We start from the raw sequence: 25,003 nt of genomic DNA, 5'->3' as shown, positions 1-25,003 counted from the left end.
ATCATCAGCAGGTATGAACTGGCAGACAATCAACAAGAACGATGTTATCTTACAGCTGTTTAGTATCTGTCCTCGGTGAGTTTTTTTCCTCCTTTGTTCTGCAAGCCTCATTAGTGCTAAGATAAAGCATCAGCTAAGCCTTATATTTGGTAGAGAAATCAGTTTCCTGGTATTCGACAATATCTGTAGCTTATTTTCCAGCACAACAGACTACTGCAGCAGCAGAGACCTTGTGATTTTTTAGAAGAACTTCTTTGCATAATCTTTGCTTTTATAAAAAGGGCACAACTTTTCTGAAGCCCGAAGAACACCTTGGGTGTGTCAGTGCTGAATGACAACAGTGCCTCAGTTTCCAAACAACTAAAAATAATTCAGACAATCTGGATACTCAATCTAATGTGTAAAAAGCTGCAAGAATTCAAATAAATTGATTGTATCTAAATGAACTCTTCAAGAGTTAGTTTTTAATGACTCCGGCACTTAAATCATTCTCCCGGAGTATGTCCTGTGAGGTAGATTTCATGGCACACAAAACCTTGCAGAGTAGGCATATTGCTTGGACTTGCTGATCCTTAGAGTCTTTTCCAACATGAATGTTTATGTGATTCTGTGATAAAGAAGAGTTGAATTTAAAGTACCTCCTGGCTGTGCAGTTAACTGAACCATTTTCCTTGAATTCCCCTGTCCTACTGTCAACACAGGGCAGAGAGGAGGGTTTAGAGCATTTAAATCACAAGCACCAATTACACAGGCTCAGTGAGGAAGTCTTTTTGAATTGTGAGTAAACAGAAAAAAGATCGTGCATTCCACTAACTTAAAGATGAAAATAAACTATAGAATTAAAGCTAAAATAAAACAGTATGCAACTAAAGCAGCTTCTAAATATTTGTGTATACGTTTTAATTTCATGTTAATTTAATTTCCCAGAAAGGACCAATTGTCAGGCTGATGTCTAGAAGTTTCAGTCCCACTTTCCCCATGGAAGAACCTTGGTGGAGAAAAAAATGAAACTTTTGTTGTTTTTTCAGTTCTCATGTAGAACAGTGATAGGAGAAGCGTGGCCAGCAGGTCAAGGGAGGTGATTCTCCTTCTCTACTCCACTCTGGTGAGACCCCACCTGGAATACTGCGTCCAGTTCTGGAGCCCCCATTACAAGAAGGATGTGGACGTGCTGGAGGATGTCCAGAGAAGGGTCACTGGGATGATCAGAGGGCTGAAGCACCTCTGCTATGAGGATACACTGAAAGAGTTGGGGCTGTTCAGTCTGGAGAAGGGTCCCAGGTGACCTTCTTGTGGCCTTTCAGTATCTGAAGGGGGCCTACAAAAAAGCTGAGGAGGGACTTTGTAGGATATCGGGGGAATGGAGCGAAGCTGGAGATGGGCACTTCAGGCTGGACGTGAGGAGAAAGTTATTCAGCATGAGAGTGGTGAGACTCTGGAATGGGTTGCCCAGGGAGGTGGCTGAGGCCCCATCCCTGGAGGTGTTTAAGGCCAGCCTGATCTAGGGTAGGGAGGCTCTGCCCATGGCAAGGGGGTTGGAACTAGATGATCCTTATGGTCCCTTCCAACCCTGACTGATTCTATGATTCTAATTCATGATCCACAGAATCAAATGCTTCAGGAAAATCAAGAGGTTGTTGTTCCTAAGCACAGCCAGTATGATTTAATGCAATTGTAAATCTTGTGCTCAATTAGGAAGCATGCAGCCTATTAGAGAGCTGACTGGAAATCATGCAAAACCAGTTTGTTGAAGATTAGTTCAGAGAACAGACTCAACAGCTACAGCATTTTCAACACTAAGCATCATCTTTTGGGCTGAAGGGTGTATAAAAAGGTAAGAAGCGACATCCTGTTTGAAAATTCCACCCAGCCAACTGCCATCCTTCTACACAGAGACCTCAGTCTAAAAATACAAACTGGCAGCTACTCTTACTTGAACATGCCAGCACCAAGCTTACTTTTCCAAAATCAGTTTATACTTACGTGAACACTAATGAGTATAGCCCTAAGCCAATCACTGTTTAGAGATTTAGCTGTAAACATTTCAAATCCTGCCCAGTACCTCTCTGGAGAAAAGCTTTCCAAGGCTTAACTGCTATTTTTTACCACTGCTGAAGGCCACATAAGAAAAAGCAAACTGGAAGGAAGACTTTGTTTTGACTTGGTACAGTAGGCATCAATTGTTCCCCTAACTAGAAAAAGCAATAGAAAGAAAAAACAGATCTCTAAATGTGTTCATAAAAATCACCAAAGTTTTGGTGGGATGCCAGAAAGTTGTGGCCTACAAATGCTGGTGTTTTTGAGTATCAAGCTTTTTATGGCTGAAGGTGAAATAGCCAAATGGCCTAGAGCAGTAAGGGCAGCCCTGGAAAATAATGGCCTAGTCATTATGGATTCTTCTGGTATTTATGGCAATAAAACATGAATCATAATGAACTCATTGGATATTAAATGTGAAGGTCACAAATGCTTTGATAGGACTTCCACAAGAATTTGCCATTAATAAATCAAATAATTATTTGAAAGTGTTACTGAATTATCCTTAGTTCTTATACAATCATTCCAGAGAAATTGGTCATTCCCAGCTGAGTGCAGTTAATGCCTTAACAAACCAGTCATTAACTGCAGTTACTGATTTTGTGGGAATTATTGTGTTATAAAATACACTCAACAGTTTATAGAAACAATACTCAGATTTTTTTTGCAGCTGTAGTTCAGCTGGAGCAGCTGGGATGGAAAATATCGTGTCCCTCGGGCTGTTTTCACAACTAGTTTTCTGCAAATTAGAGAGGGAAATAAATACATGATGGGTTCTGAGTTCAAAATGGCTTCAGACTTTCTGCCTTTGAACATTAACAAGAAGCCATGTGCCAGTTCTGTGGGGCAATGCCTGAATTCCATGTTTAGTTTTTACTAAGGTTAATGATCTAAATGGTACTAGTAGCAGAGGCAAAATTTAAAACCAACAAACAAACAAACAAATCAGTTTATGATCTTAAGATCAGGCCCTACTACATTTTGGTTGAGTCTGTGAACTTAAAATAAAATAAATTTTTAAAAAACAGCTGCACAGTAACAAAAAAAGAAGCCCTAAAGCTGTAAAACTGAAATGCCAATTTAAGTTAGAGCAGCAGCATTCAGCTTTTAAATACTAAAGTGAAAATGAGAACATAAATTATGGACTAAATTATTGAAATGTAAGACTATCAGTAATTCAAGTACCCATCCATTTCTAATGGAATCATCAATGTCTCCACATCAGACACAAACATATATCCTCATCCAACTCATGTGCAAAACATTAACTCCGCTAAATCAAAACCAGAAGACAAACCAAGGTAAATACCTATTAAAATGGCAGAGTGAATCTTCATTTCAGTTTCAAACCCTGATACTCTCAAGTCAAATCTGCTGCAGAATTAGATGAAGAAGAAATCTAGATGGATAAGAATGGCACAAACTGAGTATCGGATTTATATGCTGTCTCACACTTGTCAGAAATGATGGAGTTCAGTAACATTTACCACAACTAGAAGTGATCTTAGGGGGGAAAAAAAAGTGATAGGAAGGTATCTCTGCTTACTCTAACCCATATTATTCCTTGGAAACCTGCTCTGAAACAGTTGGACTAAGTAACTCCAGGTGTGGTTTAGACACATATTGGTTTGATTTACATTTGTAAAGACAAATCACATTGGATATATCAGTTTATTTTATCAAGAGAACCTGGAAGAATTTTCAAATCTGCTCATACTCAAGGAGATCAGGCAGTGTAAATAATACACTGTGATATTAATTACATACTAATAACTCCTCGTGTGCCATCCTTGTTACCTGAAACTGGCTTAATTCCTTAAGCCACACTTAAAGCCCTGATTTTGTTGTGGTTGTGGTTTGTTTGGGTATTTTTTGTTTGGTTAGTTGCTTTGTGTGGTATTTTATTAGGGGGTTGTGCCTTTTGTGTTGTTGTTTGGCTTTTTTTTTCTCCCCTCAAAGAACTAAGCACATGCCACATCTGAAACAAATACTATGAAACAGAGAAAGAATTATAATGATGAACCCTAAGCCAAAAGACTAATAAATAATGAATTTGCATTGAGTTATTTAATGTTGCAGCCATGGACAAAAATGAAGCTGTGCAGCTGGAACCCCAAGCTCAGTTTCTCTGCCTGGAGCTCTATGCACGACAGACTGAAAAATATACAGCAAACACCTCACTGCAGTATTGCTACTCATAAAAGACAATAAACCATAGCACGTTGCTGAATGTAGATATACCCCTTTTTGAAGCTTAATCTTACAGAAAAATGTCTATTTTTGTAGTGTAGGAACTCATGTGAATCCTCACAGAAAATAGAAGCCAATTTATTTAGAAGATACCATACACTGCAAAAAAAAACAGAGATAAAGCAATTGGAAGCTCAAGTCAGGGAGAAAATAAGAGGCAACAGGATTATCCTGAAGGAAGAAGATAAAGCTACTTCTTTTTTCTCCACAAAACATACCTGGTTTGGGTCAGGTTATGACTAAGGAAGAAAGCAAGGGATAGAAAAAGAACTATCGTTATTACAATAAACTGGAAATTAAGAGATGGTTCTCAGTTTGAACTAAAAAAAAAAAAATCTACTTCCAAAATAGGTGGAAAAAATTCCACACAAAGCTGTACCTTCAAAAGTTTCCACCAAGCTACACAGATTAAATGCTGCACAATTAAATGGAGATTTATAGGACATGTTTGTTTTGTTTTGTTTCCCATATATGCACTATATTTCATTAAACTACATCAACTGCTCCAACTGCAGCTACTAGAAAATACTCATGACTTCTCTGCTCTAAAAAATCCCTTCCAATCTTGTTTAGAATTCACTGGGAATGGAAAGAGATTGAGGTTTCACATGCTGGGGTTTCCCTGGCTCAGTGTGTGTACAGCTCTATAGCAGAGCAATCTGCTAATGGATGGCGCAGTTGTACTTCAAAATGCTCCTGTCAGAAGGAGGCAAAAAACCAATGCAGGATACTACCTTCCCCTCTGAGAAAGGGATGATTCATTGCATAGAAATGGGAACTGTTTTTATCTGGGCTTCAGAGTTGATAAAGAACAAATCTACTAAGCACAACAAGTGGTGTTAAACATTGATTGAGCCATTGAGTCTTCCAGACAGCAAGAATTAACCTCTGTATTATTCAAGAGACACTACTGCTGTGCAAGCAATAGCACACTCTCACTGAGGAGTCCTGGCAGAAAGGTAAACAATTCAATTGCATTCTTCTTATTGTGAAAACACAGGGTTTTTTTATTTAAAAGGTAATGTCCTAAGATCTACAAGTTTCTCCAAGGTCTGACTGCTTTCCTAAAAAGAATAAAAGGATGCCTCAGCCTCAAATATTTTGCTTTACAAAATGAGACTATTCAAGTATGTAAAAATTATAACCCATCATGTAATGTCAGATGTCAGACACTAAAGAACAGAAATTAGTTATAAAGATATACCAGCTCCCACTCACCATAGTGCAATAAATTTGTGTTAGCATATTTCTTCCCCATCAGCTCAAAAGGTCTGAAGATAAACCTATCAGCTGGCGAACAGTTTTTTACCATAGCAGGCATGAGGATCTTCCCTGGAGAAGACCATCTGAGAACCTCTTAGATAACCAGCAGAAACTTGTGAGTTAAGATGTTTCCACATTTCCAAAAGAGAAAGTAGATTGCAACCATCCCTCTTACATCTGAACTTGTAAAAGCCCCGGGATTTATGGGACTACTCCATCTGCAAAATTGTTCCATGTGATCCTTTGAGACCATCCCTCTGCGTGCAGGCTTCACTAGGGCTCTGGAAAAGGCACTCCTCTGTCTTCTACCTTGGCTCTCATACAGGCTTTATGAAGATGTTACCATGGATTAAGAGTAGAAGATCTCCACCCTTTCTTTATGGAGATTTTCCAAGAAACTAGAACTGGTTGTTTCTGTTCTGTCATGATTTAGGCACCCAAGTTATGCCCTGTAAAGCTTTCAAATATCAACAGTTCATGAAGATGACTAGATTTACTTTTTACGGTTAAAGTAGTCATTTTCTCTTGCAATATGCAAAGAAACAGTTACAAGAATACAATTACACAATCATTTATTGTAAGCTCCACAGTAGAAATACTGGGTCAGGAGATTCTTCCAATTCATCAGTTTGGTGAATTTCCAACAACACAATTCTCTCATCTTTAGCTTGTTGCCGTCTGCCCACTCCCACCCTTACTGCTGCCATAAGCAGTTTATTTTCAGTCAACACTCATGAAGTTAATTTGTGTTACACCAGAATTCCCCTTTTCATTTAAAAAAAAATGCTAGCAACACAGCTAAATACAAAGATGCTCTTGTGAGCAGCACATCACAGCTCACCCAACTGTCAAAGGCTGAGTGTTCAGCTTAGCAAGGATGGTTCTAGAATAGCTAAAAAAACCCTGGGAAAACACTGTTTTCAACTCTAGACAGTGTTAAAGGAGCCAGAAGACAACAGACTTCAAAAACCTGTTAGCTTATTTAAAATATGATGTCCCTCTTTCCTGATCATTCACTACCATTTACCAGTAGCATGAACCAGAGATATGGTGAAGAATTTTATCTTAAAGTTAGCTAGGATTCTATTTCTGCTTCAAACACGGTGTTAGTGATATTTGCATCTCTCCAAAATCCCTACTTCCCAACAGAAGTCATCATTTTTTTCTTTAATAACACTAAATTTTGCTGTCTACTCTACAGTTAAAATAAGTGCTGGGTTACAAAGCACACTGTGCACCCATCCCTCTCCTTAAGTCTGCATGCTAGGTTTATTCAGACTTCTTACAAGGATTTAGAAGTTGAATACTGAAGAAACATCTTTCATTTGTACTGTGTTTCTTCTGTTCAGGTTTTTTGTTTGTTTGTTATTGTGCTGGGATTTTTTTAAGCCTTAGCCATACCAAAAATGCTAAAAACACTAACATTAAAATAAATCCCTTAATAATTACTGCTTTCCAACAGACTGGTCCCTGTAGCTGAACTGTTACTTAATGTGCTTCAGCCAGCCTCTTCTATAAAGGAGACACCTCAGGCAATATTCACACAACAAGTATTTGAACCAGCTGCTGCAGAATCACCTTAGGAGAAAAAGGTTTCTCAATTTAATTGGGAAAACAGGAGGAAGCATAAATTTTACTGCCATTAATAACTTCAAGCAATCCCGATATGACTTTACCTCACCCTGATGGCTAGACATATGCTTTTTGTTAGGGTCTTTGCCACGTCTGACCCCTATTGTTTGCTCACTTGATCAGGTAAGAAAATGTATGTTTCTTTATAGGATAAACGAGGCCTATTAAAGTGAAAAAAAAACACTGCAGTAGCCTATAAGAAGCTCTATTTTCCAACAGATGTGTGAAGCTCCATAAGAAGTTCATTACAAAAAGGCCAAGTGAACTCATAAAAAGAACACATCGATGTTAAGCCACCTTAAAAGAAACTTTCATAAAAGGAATGGAACATTAAAAACCCACAGCACTCCGTTAATTAAAGAGCAAAGTACTTCTTGGGTTTTTAAACTGCAGACAGCATATAATCCAGCCTAGCTGCACAATGTATCAAGATCTGATTGTTAAGAAATCCAATGTAACAACTGTTGGGCAATTCTTTCATTGCTCATTAAGAGAAACTTGTAAAGTATAGAAAAATATAAAAAGAATTTCAGCTGTTTCCAGAAAATATTTTAGATAATAAAAAACTCTTAAAATTACCAATGAACCTAGCAAAGACACTCTTCATTGAAGACTAAATCAGACTCTTAAAGTTACCCTCTACTCTGACTATCTTCAGCTTCAATAAAGAACTCATTAAAAAAAACTTTGACCATTGGAGTCCACAAGCTGTTGCACAGTCTAGACTTCTACATAAGATCAGGTGGCAGCGCTCACCAGCGTGCTTATGCTAACCCTTGGAACACTGAGAAACTAACACTATCAGGCCAGGATGTTCACATTAGCAAGGCAAATAGGCTTGACACAGGCTGTGACCAACAAAAGTAGACTATTGCTGCTTGGGACTGACCATACTGTTTCATATAACACTCATCTACTTGGCTGAATATAAACCCACAAATCCACTTTTCTTTCAATCACTGTAATCTACACTGCAAATCGTAAGCCACACCACCTAAAATCTTTGCGTCTGAACACCTTGGCGCTATGTAACACTTTCACAGCCATATGCACAATCTTTCTGCACTCCGTGTCCCATTTAGGCCCAGTCTGTAACTGGTAGTATTTCGTAACCTACTTACTAATTCAGTCATCCCCAGATAGTAACTTTGAGCAACCAAGTGGAGCCACTTCAGTTTGACTTCCAAGCATAAAAGGTTCTCATTCGTTAAGCATGGCTTGCACTAGGAACTGAAAAGAAAATGACATTTCAAGATATTAAGCAACTGGTACACCTAAAAACCATCCAGCAGCTCAAAGGGATGAACACACACGCTGTAGCGAAAACCTATTTTCTCAAATGCAGCCTGACCTTCTTTCACCCTCTGAGCAGCAACACAGTTTCTCTGTGCAAACAGCATCTGCACCATTCCCTATTATTTCTATCCTTTTGAGAGAAACACCTTACTCATGGTCAGACACAGAAACCCTAGTACCACCTGCCTCACACTCCCAGGAGCTGGGGTCCTTCTGAACACAGGTCCACTAAGAAGAGGTCACGGCACACTGCAGCACTCAGCTGGTTCTGCAGCACAAACTGCCTGCTCTTACTGAGAACGAAGAACTATTTGTCTCACTTCACAAAGGCCAAGAAACTGCTCATACACAGCATAAAATAGCACCCTTATTAGAAGAATGTGTATCACAAGCTGTGCATACACTTAAGAGAGTTGTGCTAAATTTTTTGCATTTGGTTTGGACAGTTAACTGAAAAACAAAGTGGATTTGGACCAAACAAGAAGTGAGGGGGTTTTATTCTTCCTTGTAGACAATGTTGTGTTTGCTGCCAGGGCATTTACTTTAGAAACTAATCACACAGCCAGCAGAATAATTATGGAAAATGGTCATCTTTCCCTTATGTCCAACAATGTCCAATCATTCCCAGGGATAAAGGAAGGATGTAAGTTTTCCTGAAGTTCATCTCTATGTTTCCCCCTTTCAGTGATAATACTTTCTGCAAGCACATACACTGATCACCAAGCTCCTCTGCTGTGCTCTACTTGAATCATGCCATGCAAAGCAAAATGAAAGTACTGTAAGAGTGAACCAAACCTCTACACAACAGTCTACAGCATGCTGCTTATGAAGAGCATGTACTAAAAAACAGGTCACTCTAAACATAATTTCTAAGTATTACATCAAAGCCACCAGTACAATAAAAGTGCTCCACGGGACCTTGATGACTCAACAGCTACAAGGCAGGGTATGCTACAAGGCAGGTAAAGAATTTAAGTTATACAAATCAACAAAATCTTTTCTAATCTCTCTTCAAGCAGCTTGTATGTGAAGAGGCCTGAACATAGCAGGCTATCCCTCATAGGCCTCCACAGCTCTGCTCCTTATTATGATCAAGTCTGAAGTCAAACTTCCCTCAGCTGCCTCAGTTCTTTGAGATTCAGAGCATGACAAGCTCAGCTGTAGCTGATTAACTTGGGTGCCTGAAGGGTGCAAGAGAAGCATTGTCATACACAATACTTTAGACTTGTGAAGAGAAGCCGAGAAAACTAGCAAGTGGTGTTGACTGGCAAAGCTACATCGGGAAGCAGGCATTGGCACTGTTAAAAAGAAAAGGCTAATTAAAGTGGAAGCCAAGACTAAGCAGAATGTCTCATGGTGATGCTTTCAACAGCAGCCTCAACGCTCTGAAGCGAGAGAGAAAGGAAGACGGTTCTTCTCCAATACAGCCATGCCCTACTTAGTCTGTTCCTGATAGCGTGGTTGAAGCTAGTTCATCTTCTCTGCTTCCAGCCTCCACCCTTCCCATGCCCAAGGCACGAAGCATTCCTTGGGAAAGCAGCACATCTTCCGGAACAGCAGACTGCAGCCTCCTGAATGATCAGCCCTAAACCACTGCCTGACAAATCCTATACTTTAATTCCTTGCAATTTCAACTCTCCTCTTAAACACCTACTATGTTTAATTTATACTCATCTCAAAGCCAGTGCTAAAGACTCAAAGGCACAGCATGCACAAATGCTAAATTTCAGTAGGCTGAGTCAACAAACCTGATCTCTGAGCATTAGGAGCTGCATGGTAACTTGTCAACAGCTGTTGAGGTGTGTTAGCACTTTAAAGTGACCTGCAAATGCAATTCGAAGGGTAGAGACTTGAATAAAGTGTGTTTAAAATCCAAGCAACCTGTATAAAAGAGGCATCTGGCATACAATTATTTTATTATTAAGGCTACAGGCTTCCCTGGGACAGGATACACAAACTAATGCATTTGAAAATTATTTGAATCACTGTACCAAGAAGAGCCCTGTGAATCACAGCGCTACATCAAGAGACAAATTCCTACCCACGTTTTCTAACCAGCACACTGCAAAGTAAGCAGTGCTACAGGGAGGAGTTAGGGCTAACAGCACATGCCTTTACGGAAAAATAAAATGAGTCAAACACTTCCTAGTGTTTTTCCTTCCTAGTGAAGGAAAAAAGAACCACCTGTAGACCCAGTGAAGCTTCTGAAGTACTTGCAGAACTTGCTGTAGATGACCCTAATAGCCACTTCAGGAATAGACAGCAATTTTAGCAGCCAGTTCTTCTAGGCTGAACTGCCTTCTACAACAGTCCTATCTAAAGTCTAAAACAATGGCATTTGAAAAGAAATTCTGTTTTCCACGTTGGAATCAGAAAGCGGATGATGAGTTTAGTCTCACTCTTATATTAAACAGGAAATTTCTGGGAGCAGGGATTTCTCATTAATTGGTGTCATGCCTTAGCACCCAGAAGCCCCAGCCTTAGCCCACAGTACTAACTGGTTTACAAATAAAAGAGGCAACTTCCTGCTCCAAAAGCTTACATTCAGAAGCTGAACCTGACTACCTAGCCAGTTCCTCTCTCAAACAAGAGAGGCCCCGAGCGCAGTCCTGTCGGAGCCAGCTGTGAGCACCCGGGGCCGGGGGCAGCCGGGCTCATGCTCGGCCTAGCGAAGGGGTGTGGGAGCCTGGGGGCTCGGAAGAGACTGCTGGGGCTCCCCCGGGCCTGCCTGGCCAGAGCTTAAGAAAGGGAGTGGGTGCTCCTGGCACTGTAATGGTGTCGGGGCCATCGTGTTAGAGGAGCTCTTCTTTATCTGTTGCGGTGGTTTTTGAGTGAAAGGCCTGGAACACAAACCCTATGAGGAGAGGCTGAGGGAGCTGGGGTTGTTTAGCCTAGAGAAGAGGAGGCTCAGGGTGACCTCATTGCTGTCTGCAACTATCTGAAGGGACATTGCAGCCAGGTGGGGGGTGGCCTCTTCTCCCGGGCAGCCAGCAACAGGACAAGGGGACAGTCTCAGGTTGTGCCGGGGAAAGTATAGGCTGGATGTTAGGAGGAAGTTCTTGCCAGAGAGAGTGATTTGCATTGGAATGGGCTGCCCAGGGAGGTGGTGGAGGCACCATCCCTGGAGGTGTTCAAGAAAAGCCTGGATGAGGCACTTCGTGCCATGGCCTAGTTGACTGGATAGGGCTGGGTGCTAGGTTGGACTGGATGATCCTAAAGGTCTCTTCCAACCTGGTTGATTCTATGATTCTATGAGCTTCCACTTCTCAGTTCACTGCCAAGTGACATTGACTTGAGGAAGGAAGTACAAAGAAGAAGAATTCCAAATGCCATTTCTCTTCTTCCTCCTAGCCCAGCACAAAGGAGGATACCAAGTGCAAACATAGTTGTGGGGCAGAATGCATAAGAACCCCTGAGGCAGTTCAGGATACATCAGGTAGCTGTTATATTAACAACCAATAAGACGAAGGTTTACAAAGCAATAGTAATGGCTTGCGTATTAAGCAGCAATAATGCCATATTGAGGTGGAATGTGAAACTGAGATGACAAACAATCCTAAGAGACTCTAGAGCCAGGAGTGCAAACTCAGATCCACTGCTGCATTCCAGTAGTTCCAATCACATCCAGATTTGGCTGCATTTGATCTAGCACATCCTGAACTCAACACATCTCAGCTTTAATGCTTTGCATCAGTGTTCCATGAGATCACTGACTCTTACAAACAAACAAACACTCAACAATTCTTATGAACAAATCCTGCTAAACATTTAGTCAGCCAGAAAACACACAAAGGGCAAGAAAACTGCCTCCTAATAACAACGGCATTAGACAATTCTCTGCTTTCTCCAAACTCCTTAATGCCTCTATGGCTTTCTCCTACAGATAAAGTTTCACTTCAACCTGAGATACTCACTTGATCTTAACACAGGTAACAGTCTTACAAGATGAATTCTAAAAATCAGTACTGCACAGAGCTGAAGCTACAACACTGGGAAATGCTTGAACCCCGTATGTGGAGATCATTAAGATAACAAGAGGCAGCAGGCATATCAAGCATCATAAAAAGGTAACTGGAAGGTTCATCAGCTTCAACTCTGTGAAGCTGGGGACTATTTTTTCCTACATGCTTACCCCAAATTACAAGTGTCAGCTCACACGATTTCCAGGTAGATAACAAAGTTACTTTAAAGACCACTTTAAGAGAACCTAGGAATAAAAATCTACTGGAAACCACATTATTTTAACCTTCCATTTCAAATCACCACCTGAGACGGAGCTTTAATGACAACAAGTTGGGGGTAGTGAGGAGGTTCTTTGTGAAAAAGTGCTATAGCAACTTCTAGGCACACTAACGCAACCAGCTTCACTGTCCTTGATGAAATATCTATGTTACTAAAAAACCCCACAAAACAAACAAACAAAAAAAAAAAGAAAACCAAAACCAACAAAACAACAAACAATTCATACCAAGAAGTGCAGTGAGTTTGGGAAGCAGACCAACTTGTACCATTTTATTTCTCAGGCCTGTGTCAAAGGAGAGATTTAATAAGAGTCGAAGAGTGATGTTCAGCAGGTCTTCATGTTCACAGGGCACCATTTTCACAAGTTTTTCAACAATATCCATTTCAACCTGCATAGCAAGAAAAAAAAAAATCCATAATCCATCCAAACTCAGCTTCATCTTCCATGTAGAAGCCTCCTCATTGTTTTATATATTTACATGGATGTGTATGCAAATACATATCCAATTTGTACTCATAGCAGTGACTGTCAATGCATTTTCATCTGAAGCAGTTTTGCTTATGTCTTTGTGGTTAAAGTCTTCTAGACTGGGTTACTGGGTAATGTTGATTAAATAGTTTTTGAATCCAACAGTTCAAATGTCTTGGAAATATTCCTCACAGTTGGAATACTGCAAGAATGTGGTCAAGACATCACTTTCAAGACTAGATTGGGAGGGGGAACTTATTTAAACTTAAACACAAGCAACCCTGGAGCAACTGACATTAGAGTCAGAGAGATACCCGATGAAGAAAGACAGAAAATTGGCATCCTAAAGAATTTGAGACCTTTCATTATGAATTTCAAATGAACCCCTAGAGAGAATATTGCATGTGCACTCAGAAGAGGCATGCCATCCTGTGTGTTAATTTAATGAAAGCATGAAAGTCATCTTGAAACATGTATCACTTTTCAAATTAAAAAGTGGAATCCAGAAACTGAGAAGTAGTATCAGTTCCTGAGATCATGTTCACTTCACCAGCCAGAGAAGACATATGAGCATTGACTGGCAAGACTTCAAGAAGTTTTTGTCATCTTTTAAGCAGCATTTCTCTTTTACTTGACATAATCTTTTAAATGCATTCATTTTTCATTTCCCAGAACCTACTTTGGCCAAAAGTAGGCACATAAAATTGCTCTGCATTCTTTGTACTTCTGCACGTATGTAACTAGCCTTTCAGTTATAAATAGACAGAGCAAACACCAAGAAACTACATCTCTCCCCACACAGCATACTGCAATAATCAAACAACTGACTGGATACCTTTGATCAAAACCAATCAGAGAACAAGAACTCCCACTTCACTGCTTTGAATTTAATATGGCTCTTGAGTACCAAAGGAAAGAATGTGCTATAAATACACATGGATTATTCAGTTTTACTTAGAATCAAGCATTGCACAACGAATCTTAGTTCATTTTTTTGTTATTGCCTGACACACATATTAGAGCACCTTCTTCTTCACTGGTAGCTTTCCTTAATACCACTGTGGAGAAAACAGTATCATCTTTATTATTAGTAAGAAATGCTCAGACAGTTGAACTCAAGCATGCAAACTTTATCAAGTCTTCTCAAAATCATTAAAACACTCTAGAATACAATAAGTTCAACAATTTTGGTTCATCTTTTTTTCCACAACATCAAACACAATGTGTGCCAGCAAATTAGTGGGGCTGGACAGCTAATCTTTATTCTCCTAATGAAGTCCTTCAGGACACTACAAAAGTATAAACTATATCAATGAGCAATCACCTAATAAACAGTCTACGTTTCCCCCAAAATGCATGCTTGGTGCTTGATTTTTGTTGAGAAATAGGATACTCCTGTATAAATAGGGGAGATATCTTGTCTGCAATGTTCAGCACACACACGTGAGAATGACAGTTCCAGTAACTAAGATGCAATTAATTCCCCATTGCATTTACACAAATCTTTTAATCTCACAATCCGAGTGCAACATTACTCTCAGATTACGTCTTGGATAAGGAAAATGTATGGTTTTCATTTAACAAATTGGCAAAACAGGCCCAGAAGTGAAGGCATGTGACTATTAAATCCATTGCGATACCAGTGAAGGAGACACCTGGATAGAGCTTCAAGTCACAAAAATGCTACAACTTTAGAAGTTTGAGACTTCACAAAAAAAAAAAAAGGTTCTTGGGCACCATTAGTAAAAGAATAGTTGTGAGGTGCCTTGGAAGACCAAGCTGACTAAGAAATAAGAAAATCAGTGTAGCAGAAGGATCATACCTCTCTTTCCAAGACACATCAGAGACAATCAAAAGAGTCTAGATTGGGAGACAGCTCACGGGCATCTCCAGAAGTGGGAGTATGACAAAGACTTTGGGGTGCTGAGGTCAAAATTTGGAATTTCAGGTATTGTAGCTTCACTGTTTGAGAAGACAATTCTTCAAAACATTTTGCAATATCTTATGGCTGGATATTGTAGTTTTCTTTTACTGATGTAACTAGTAACAAAAGAGGATAATTAATGCTGTGAATGTTTAGGGCGGGGACTGGGATGTCTTGTTCTTCTCTCCAACCACACAAAGTTTTTGGAATCCACACCTTTCCAGTTTTGCAGGAGTGTGCTATGAGCCTTACCATATCATTTTTGTTCTCCATAAAAATGCTGAGTTTCTTCAAGAAAGACACAACCAGGATAAGCAGCTCAAAGTTATCACGGTCCAGTGCTTTGACTAACATATGGACAATGTTCTTGTTTCTCATCTTCAGCTCAGTGCGAGTGTCCTCAGCAAGATTCAGGAGCAGGTAAAGTGCAACTAATAAAGTCCAATACAAATCATAACAACAGTTCAAAGACAATAAAACTAAGTGAATCTCTACATATGCATTTGACAAGGCTTTCAGAAGCATTCTGCTCCTTTCCTAATGCCTTTGGAAGGAAACTGACTATAAATGCTTTTGATTCCTGTTTAGAAAGCCTTAGTAAGATTAATTCTAAGAGTGGCTTTGAAATAAAAAAAAAATAACAAAAAACTCCCAAACCAACAAAAAAAACCCACAAAAACCAAACCAAACACAAAACCAAAAAACAAAACAAAAAAACAAAAAAAACCAACTCAGACAATACCCACAGAATCAAAACACCCCAACAATGATCACTAGAAACTTCTCATACTTTTTTTTCCCCTGTTGATTCCAGTGAGATCCACTAAAAGCCTTTCTCAGGAAAGCTTTGCCACTCAGATAATTTCAACCCAACTTTAAATTAATTTTAGCAGAAAAACTGAGCACAATAGCTATTCACCCTGGGTCAGAGAAAGGCTAAGTTATGCTAAGTTAAAAAAATTAAAATCAAATGTATAAAAAAAAAAAATCAAAATATCCAATTCCACCCAAACCAATCTCATGAAAAAGTAGATTGCTTTTGCTATTTTACCTCTATGACTGACAGATTACTTTAGAAATAGTGCGCTGTCAAACAACCTCAGTAAGTATTCACATTCTCCCCTATTCATTGGCAATGCTCTTCTATATTCATCAGCTTATTGAGTACATTTAAAACAATCTGATTATGGTAAGTGTCCACTAGAACCCTCTACCCACATGCACCAACAAGGAAATAATTTGCTATTTGGATTTGGTACCTCTGAGTAGCTGTTCCTGCTTGACAACCAATCCTTGATATTTCTTGTAAGTTTTCTCACAGTCTTTTTTGAGAGTTTGATTTTCAGGATCTTCATCAAGTAAACAGTAGAAGTTAAGGAGTTAAAAGTAATACCGTTTTGATGACTATTGTCCTCAAAGGTGTTATTCAAACACTAGATCTATGGAACAGCCAGTGTAAAGATGCTGCCTCAGCAACAGCCTGCTACACCGGTAATCTACAGCATCTTATTTTTCCTCCCCCTAATCTTAGATTATTATATCTTAACAGTCACTCAAAAATGTTCATAAGACATCACTACTGCTAATAAAATAAAGGTGATTTTCCCCCTTGTTTTAGTAGCTTCAGCTTAACCTCTTCAATAGATTGAACTTCTCGTTTTTGGTATTTTTCATGCCTGCAATTACCTTTTGCACTTTCTAGTAAATTCTACCATTTTCAGAGAAGTTGATATATCCTTATTTGCATATAACTCAACAACAGCTATCAGGAAGAGTTAGAAACCATCAACCTACCCCAGTATTTCAAAAGGATATCAGCCTTCTTCTTTTTAGCAAGTTCTTCCTGCCAAAGCTCATGTCTCTTCAGTTCATGATCTATGATATTCATGCAGAGAGCTCCAATTTTGTAGTGTGTGATTATTCCATGAAACTGAGAAAAACTACAGTGAAGGAAAATCTGTCAGGAAAAAAAATAAATGCAAACAACCCCAAAACTGTTTTGACATCTATGACAGCAACATCCCAATACTGTACCACATGAAATATTAAAAATGTTACTTACTCTGTGTCCCATTACAACACTTCTCTATATGAAAATTATTTCAAAACAATTCCTGCAAACATGAATATTTTTTCCCTACTTGCAGAAGGACAAGCAAGTTTGTTGTTCCAAGTCAAAATAAAGACATATTCCCATTGTAATATGTAAAGTGTTTTCCAGACAGCCCACTTCTTGTATTCTATGTGCTTCAGGGGACACTCTACTCACCAGAAACATAACAGAGGTCTAAAATCAAGTTGCAGTACAAATTCTATTTACACTATTTCTAAGCACTGTCTGCTGAAACACTGACAGAGCCAAATAACAGCAAGCACTCCAGTTTTGAATACTGTTTCTATCCTGCAAGAATGCTGATGTTGCAGCTCAGCCTACAAGCTACAGGTCAGTATCCTTACCAGTTCCTTCCCAGCTCTGTGAAGGTTCTTTTTTTGCCTCAGTTTTGCCATCTATTAGAAGTGTTTCCATCTTAGCATTCTTTCTCCTGTTTCAGTGAGGCTTTTTAGTGCAATGCAGAAAAATTAAAAGCTGCTAAGCAGAGAGATGGTCCTTACATCTGTATAGTACAGAGAAACTCTACACTCACCTTGAAAAGCAGAAGAAAATATAAATTATATTGGTAGCAAGCTCCACACTTTGTTTCCAGTCTTCCCTCAGCACTCTAGCCAGTGCACCCAGGGCAGTTTCTGAAATGGAACAAAATGTAGATGACCATCAGCATGTCACCTCCCCACTTTTGTCCTACAAGACTCAGGATTTGGATATATCTTCTGCATCTCTCTATTTTCTAATGGCAGGTTTTCAGAGGTATCCCACTTTTAAGGTGCAGCACTGCTCATAATTGTGTTCTGTTTGGACACAGTATGAAAATACAGAGTAATCTGGGTGGTCAGCCAGGCACAAACCTTAAGAAGAGGCAATATCTAAGGAAAACTGCAACTCAGGTCATCCTAAACCACCACTAACATTAACTTCTCATGGCCTGTGTTAGCTGTATGTTCCATACTACACTGTGACCTCTACCTAGAATATCAGCATTTTCACTTCAAAATCTCTTTAAAATTCTACCTTGACAGCTCATCCACTTCTTTTTCTTCCCTGTATTAATACTTTGGTTTGTAGTACTTTTTGTCATATTTCAGCTTACTTCTCCCCTTTTCCACTCATTACCCCTTGTCTAGTCCCTCTTTACAATATCATGTTACATGATCAGAATGAGAAAAGCAGCAACTGGCAATTTCAAGTACTGGAATATTCACAACTACTCATGGGGACAAACCATTATTTGATTGCTTACTCTTCCCCTCCCAATCCAATTCTTACAGTAATCTGCTTTGCTGACACTGCAGGTGGGCAGAGTACGCATTGAAGACTGATTTACTTGAGGAATATGGAAGTAATAAGAGCTCAGTAAAAGAGACAGAGCAGGCATGCAAAAAAATTACTACATTAACAAGACATGAACTTGCCATCACTTTGGAGGTCTGGCTTGGATTATCTTTATCTTTTGTTTGCCTGACACATTTACATGCTTTTACTCCCTCAGAGGGCAACAGGAAATGGAAATGTCTATACATGTACACCTACGTATTTACACACACTACTCCACACTGGTGCAGCTCTCAAAATGCAAATGGCACAACACATATGTATGCAGACACAAAATTACAGCAATGTGAACATCATACTATGCATTCAAGTATAATTTTTAAATGGATCCATATAAGCAGAAAGAGTGTGGTGTGCTAGTGAAACACTTTGGTGATCCATCTACATTCAATGTATTAATTCTCTTTGAAACTAGGCACTTATGTCAGCCTACAAATACCATTTTTGAATCCTGATCTCCGTGATGCAACTTTACATTCTCTTGTCTCTGGCCGTAATGCCAACTGAAGTTAATTCAGTATCAAAATAATTAGGATCAAAAAAGCAATAGCTGAAGCCTACTGAGGTTAGAAAGATTTCTGTGTTAGGCTCACCCAAGAACATCCTAAGGAGCATCCTCTTGTACAGAGATCCAACTGGGCTTTGACAGACAGCCTATTATGTACTGGAAAGCAAATTCTAGCAAACTACAGAAAATCCCAAAATGATGGTGAACTACTTTTCCCCTGAGAAAAAAAGCACCACAAATAAACAGCATAACATTAAGAGAAGCTACCATTGGGTTGAAAGTTACCATTGATAAGCAGTTCTTCCAAATTATCAGGATTCCTAGCCAGCTGCAGAATGAGGGCAGAGCCGCGCACCTTGTCAGGAATATCCTCATACAGTAATTCAATGTACTCATCCAAGTCATTGATATTGGCAACTTCATCAATCTGAAGGCAAGCACCAAAGCAGGGGTTGTACAGAGAAAGAGAGATGTCAACTCAAGACAATAAATCATGACATTGTTCAGACATAAGACGAAAGAGTTCGTAGCTTTGAGCTAAGATCTTAGGGGAAAATAAAAGGGGGGGGGGGGAAATAAATAAATCCACACATTCAGAACCACTGCCAATGAACACCAGGAAATGCAAGAAGATTTAATTACAAGAAACAAAGGATGCTCAGACAACTCTCTGTGTCCTGTCCGATGTTCCAGACCCAACTTGCTGTCCTGCTGTGTGCTATAGTTGGAGGGGGAAGTATGCAAGTCAAATATTTTACCCTTTATGGAGATGATTTTTATTCCATTTGGTGTATTTCCAAACCAAGTCTTTTGTTTAAAAAAAAAACGAAAACAAGAAAAACAAACCAACAGATTTTAGCATTTCCTCTCCTCATCCCCCTTATACAACTGATTACTTAAGAAAGAACTGGGCTTTGCATTTCCTTTCTAACACAAATATTTACCTCCATTCCTTCAAATGGGGGTGGATCTTTTGGCTTACTGGCTTTCTCTTTCTTTTCTATAAAGAAAAAGACATGGTTGTAGTTAAGTTATGCATATTCATACACAAAAAAATCACCATACCAAGTAGTTTCATAGTAAACACTCCAGTTAAATCAAGGTCAAAATTCTTTTGTGTCCAGCTGACCTGTCAGACTAACACAGCTAAGGTGTGCCAGGTTTCTGAAACTGAACAACCCAAAGGGAACAAAATAAACCCTCAGATGCTTTTTGACTTCTCAATCTAAATGACCAGTTACAGCCCAGACAGCAGGAGACAGAGGGTAATAAACTTTAGTACAAAGCCTGGAGTGACAAATCTCACTTCCACAGTGAGGTGCCTTAGTAGCTTTGACTCTGCTTGTACACTGTGGCCAAGCTGCCCTGGTATATACCAAATACACATATACTGAATAAAGGAGGGTAAAACATGCAAATTGGTTCCAAGCAAAGCAATAAAAAACATATAAATAACAATCTGTATTTTAAATTCATCCCATTAAGACAAGTATCCAACTTGAGAACAAAGCTTACCAGAGTTCATGATTGCAAGAAACCCTGCTAACCACACAGTAATACAGGATCCGACATTAAATTTTACCCTGAGAAGGAAGTTTAAGATGACTTAAGACAAACAGTACCAGGCAAAATGCCCTGGAGTAGAAAGTTACTGATCCCAGTAACTTGTTAACCAGGAACGTAAGAGAACTATCGAAGCTGTCTGCTACACTGTACCAAAGCTTGGCAGACGTGAAACCCTTCACGCCAGACAGCACAAATTTAGCCTAGGAATACTATCCACACTTGCAATAGGTGATGACAGAGATCTTCCTAGGAAGATCCTCATACAGTCTTTTGATGCCATTGCATATACTGCAAGAAAAGGCTGCACCAAATAGTGGAATCTGTACCTCTCTTGCCCTGCAAAAGCACAAGGCAGACAGAAAGCATCAATACTAAGTTTAACTAGGCAAGAAAAAAACCCAACCTTTGAATGTTAAAAAGATAATTTCTCTAAATCTTCTACCAAGATTGTAATTTTTTTCTAAGTGAGATTCAGCTATACACTGTCCCCATTCCCATTATCTCTAAAGAATTCATATATCAAGCAAGTTAGAACCTCGGTTAGAAAAACCTCAGACGGTAGTTATTGAATACTAAACCAGCCCAGTAACAAGCTACTTTGCACCTGTATTATTTACCTTTCCCTGCTGAGGCATCTCTTCGGTTCTGCAGATAATATAGCAGTTGTTCTACTTCTGCAAGTTTGGAGGGGTGAATGAGTTTGCATTCTTCAACCACCTTTCTAGCCAGTGAAGCAATATCTGTATTTGCATTTAGACTCTTTAGCCGAATGCTGAAACACAGAAAGGTATCTAAATGCAGATGGATGAATAGATTTCTTTTAACTGTTTTAGTCACATCAGCCAGTAATTTACTTGCAATACACCCAAAAATACTGCACACAACATTGAGAAACAACTATGGGTGTTGACTACACAAGAAAGTTCATCTGCCTGCACAGGCAGTGTCAGGAATCTGCAACAGCTCTGGCAGGTCCACAGCCAGGTCCACAAGCAACAAGCATAAGACATCACTGTAGGCATCAAGAATGGGATGGACCAAAACGGAATTCCACCATGTCACAGATGTAAGCTATGTCGATGCATCTGAAAACAGATGAACATTTCTAGTATCTTCAAAAACTTGAATGAATTTGAAGATTCTATTTTTCTACTGTATTATTCTTCCTATAAGTACTCACACAGGTAGCCATTGCAACTTAAAATTTCAAGAACAGCTCAAAAAACAAACAATGGAAAGGTCCATATTTGCAGCTTGGAAGCTAAAGCTATCACAGCTTTTCTGGGCTTTTCTAATAGGGTATGTTTTAATGCTTTTAGAATAAAGATATTGGGCAAAACAAAAATACAGATACTGTAGTGAAATCACTAGTGGGGGTGGCAGATCCAAGTCACTAGCTAGAGTATAAGGTTATCAGAGGATTCAAACAGCACTACTTGTTCCATCATCAGCCACTATTTGAGTGGGAACCGATCGCTTCACTTGATCTCAAGTTCCCTTCACATAAAATGGAAATAATCACTTCTCTTTACAAAAGACTTTAAAGTGTGGTTAAAAAGCAGTATACATGGGTTGTAGATGTTAACTATGTTATTTCCCGGTTTTGAAAACCTCTATTAATCTAGCACTAAGCTTTATAAAGGTTAGAACACATCATTTCTCACAGGCTGTTGATACTTTGAGTTATTGTATTTATGACTATGAAAACAGAAGTAGTTATCAAAACTTGCTATGACCTTACATTTTCTGACATTCCTTGCGTTCCCCCAGCACAGGGTCTCCCATCTCTCCCAGAATTGTTGCTTCCACTTCATAGTGGACAATGAGGGCTTTCTCAGATGGATGCACATCTATGTTGCCTCCTTTTACCTTCCTGCCATGAAGAAAAATAAAATAATGAATTGCTCATTAACTGAAAAGCTCAGAAAACATACCAGAATATACACAACTAACAATGATCTGTCTCCTGTTTAATTCAGACTTGAAACCCAAGCACTGCTCTCCTTTCATGCCACATTTCATGCAATACCAAAGCTTAATGCTAGTGACATATTCTTGACTATTATCTCTAGTACAAAAACAACTAAGCCATGACTCAAGCCTTAGTCACAAAATTAAGAAATAAACAAGACAAAACTTTGATTTCAGTCTCACTCAGCTCTCTTAAGGAATTACAATCAGAAAAAAAGGATGCATTTCACAAAGAAGGTGAACCTCCTCACTGATTTCCTGTTAAATTGTCAGTATTGAGAAATCTTTTGCTTATGGTATCAACCTAGGGTGGACACTTAAAACAGAAAATGGAAATTTCTGAATCTCAAGGACTCTCTTGGCTAAATATTAACAAATAAAAATCTATCAAGAATTAATTACAAATAATTTGAATTTCAAATTAACTACCCTCTCCTAAAGCACAAACCACTTTGTTACTGTTCTTCACCTCATTATGACTGTTGCCAGGGGATTACCAGATCAACAGATATCATCAAGTACAACTGTGGCCATGCAGAGACACAAAGGCCATGAGGCCACAATATAATTTCTGTTTTCAAGTGACAGTAGAATTACATCCCAAAACCAGTTACAGAACTACAGCCCAAAACTAGTTACAGACTTCTGTCTTGGTTGGAAAAGCTTTTCCCCTAGAAGAGTATGTAGAGTCACACCAGGCTGCTAAATTACTGCAGATTAAAAGCAACTCCCTAATGCGAGTTTGGGTTTTGGCGTGTGGGTGGGGTTTTTGTTTGCTTTGGGGTTTTGAGTGTTGGGGGTTTTATTCAGACAGATCATGTCAATAAGCAGTTTTACAGATGGCTTTACCAATAGCCATACCAGCATAAACAAGATAGCAGTTAGTTAGGACATTTGAGCAGTTAGACCAGGGAAAACTACTTGCGCCTCAAAGAGCTAGAAATGATGGCAAACCCAGATGTAGTCCTTAGCGTAACCACTCTCTTCAGAAAATGTTTGGATCTCCATCTACCCAGGTACTATGGTGGTTGCTTTCCCTTCTGCAAAACATAACTGCAGAAGATACCTTTAAATATAGCTGCCCCAAAAGCTCCACAAACCTCAGAAAGGTCTGCTGTGTGAAGCATCTAGTTCAACTACCAGCCTTACAAGGACGTAGAACTCTGGGACAAATACCTAGCTCACTGCTGAAGAGTAACATGCTCCTTGGTGAGATTGTAGCAGAATCCCATTTAGCACTTCAGATTTTTTGTCTTGTGTTTTTTCCTTTAACATTACTTGAAACCAGAGGCTTTATTACAGTCTGTCCCCTCTTCCCACAAGATCCAGCCATGCAAGGCAGCAAGCTTATGGCAAAATTAATTTCAAAAGAAACCAGTTGTCATTCCTCATCCCAAATATACTTCTCTCACATTTAGATCTACCGAGATCGACAAATGCTCTTCCTAACAGTCAGACTTCTGTTAAATGACAGGTTGGCAATAATTACAGAGAGAGGGAGAGAGAAAATAATGGGTAGAGAACAAGCATGCCTGGAGGAGTTTGGTATAGTTTCACAAGAACTAATCTGAACTAACAGCTCATAATTGCCAAGAGGTTAGATTTTTTCACATTCTCCCTGCTCCTAGCAGTCACCTTGGTGCACTCTCAGGACTCATCAATCCCTTTCACAGGCACTTCCAGCAATCCAATAGGAAGCTCTTCATATTTTGAGCAGGAGGAGTTTTTTCAACAGAAAGGAAATAACACTTCCTATCTATGAGTGGGGATAAAGAGTAAGGAGTGAGACCTCCTCCTTTTGGCAGCATTAAGCCACTGATGAGCTTAGTGACCCACAAATCCTCAGCCTAAGACTGCTTAAACAGTTTTAGCATTTCCCATATTTATTTTTTTTCCTTAAGATGTGCAGATGGGTAAGCTGAAGAACTTACATCTGCAGAGATTGCCTGCCCTCTCTTACTAATTACCATTGTCACTATTTGAGCTATTTCCTAATAGAGTCATAAATCAATTCACTTTCAAGTTCCCTGTCTGAAAAATCTTACATTGTGAACTGTATGAAGACATACACTAAAATGCACAACCCAGCCATTAAAATTGTTTTCCATTTGTAAAGCATAACATTCAGACTGCTGTCATTACAAAACCCCCCAAACAACAGCAGAAAACAGACAAACAATCCGCCCCAAAAAAATCCAAAATCCTTCCCAAATCAACAAACATCTGCTTTACTGATTTTTCTACCCATTTTGACTTTGTAAGTACCCAGTCAATCCATACAACATTTTAAAACACGGACATTCTTATATCTGGTAGAAGTAGCAATGCACTGGGGAACTCTCGCACACACCAGTCTGTCCTTTCACTTCACTGCCTGCTTTGTCAACAAGAATCCTG

The 25,003-nt window shown here is 39.2% G+C and overlaps 1 protein-coding gene across 3 annotated transcripts in view; it reads right to left on the bottom strand.

The window, feature by feature from the left end:
* The window catches only part of KIFAP3 (kinesin associated protein 3), a 72,266-nt gene that overhangs the window by 45,141 nt on the left and 2,122 nt on the right, over positions 1-25,003 (bottom strand). For 2 of the 3 annotated variants that reach the window (XM_064147286.1, XM_064147284.1), the window contains exons 2-10: positions 22,377-22,508; positions 21,253-21,407; positions 20,014-20,069; positions 19,355-19,496; positions 17,759-17,858; positions 16,908-17,053; positions 16,373-16,462; positions 15,366-15,544; positions 12,947-13,109 (exon numbers count right to left, since the gene is read on the bottom strand). In XM_064147286.1, the coding sequence (XP_064003356.1) occupies positions 12,947-13,109; positions 15,366-15,544; positions 16,373-16,462; positions 16,908-17,053; positions 17,759-17,858; positions 19,355-19,496; positions 20,014-20,069; positions 21,253-21,407; positions 22,377-22,508 (1,163 nt within the window). Of the gene's footprint in view, positions 1-12,946; positions 13,110-15,365; positions 15,545-16,372; positions 16,472-16,907; positions 17,054-17,758; positions 17,859-19,354; positions 19,497-20,013; positions 20,070-21,252; positions 21,408-22,376; positions 22,509-25,003 lie in introns of all 3 variants that reach the window. The other variant, XM_064147285.1, reaches the window with a different exon arrangement.

The sequence above is a fragment of the Pogoniulus pusillus genome, chromosome 8 (assembly GCF_015220805.1).
Source record: "Pogoniulus pusillus isolate bPogPus1 chromosome 8, bPogPus1.pri, whole genome shotgun sequence".
Taxonomy (NCBI): domain Eukaryota; kingdom Metazoa; phylum Chordata; class Aves; order Piciformes; family Lybiidae; genus Pogoniulus; species Pogoniulus pusillus.
The sequence above is the reverse complement of the archived record's forward strand: the minus strand, read 5'-3'. Positions and strand labels throughout refer to the sequence as shown.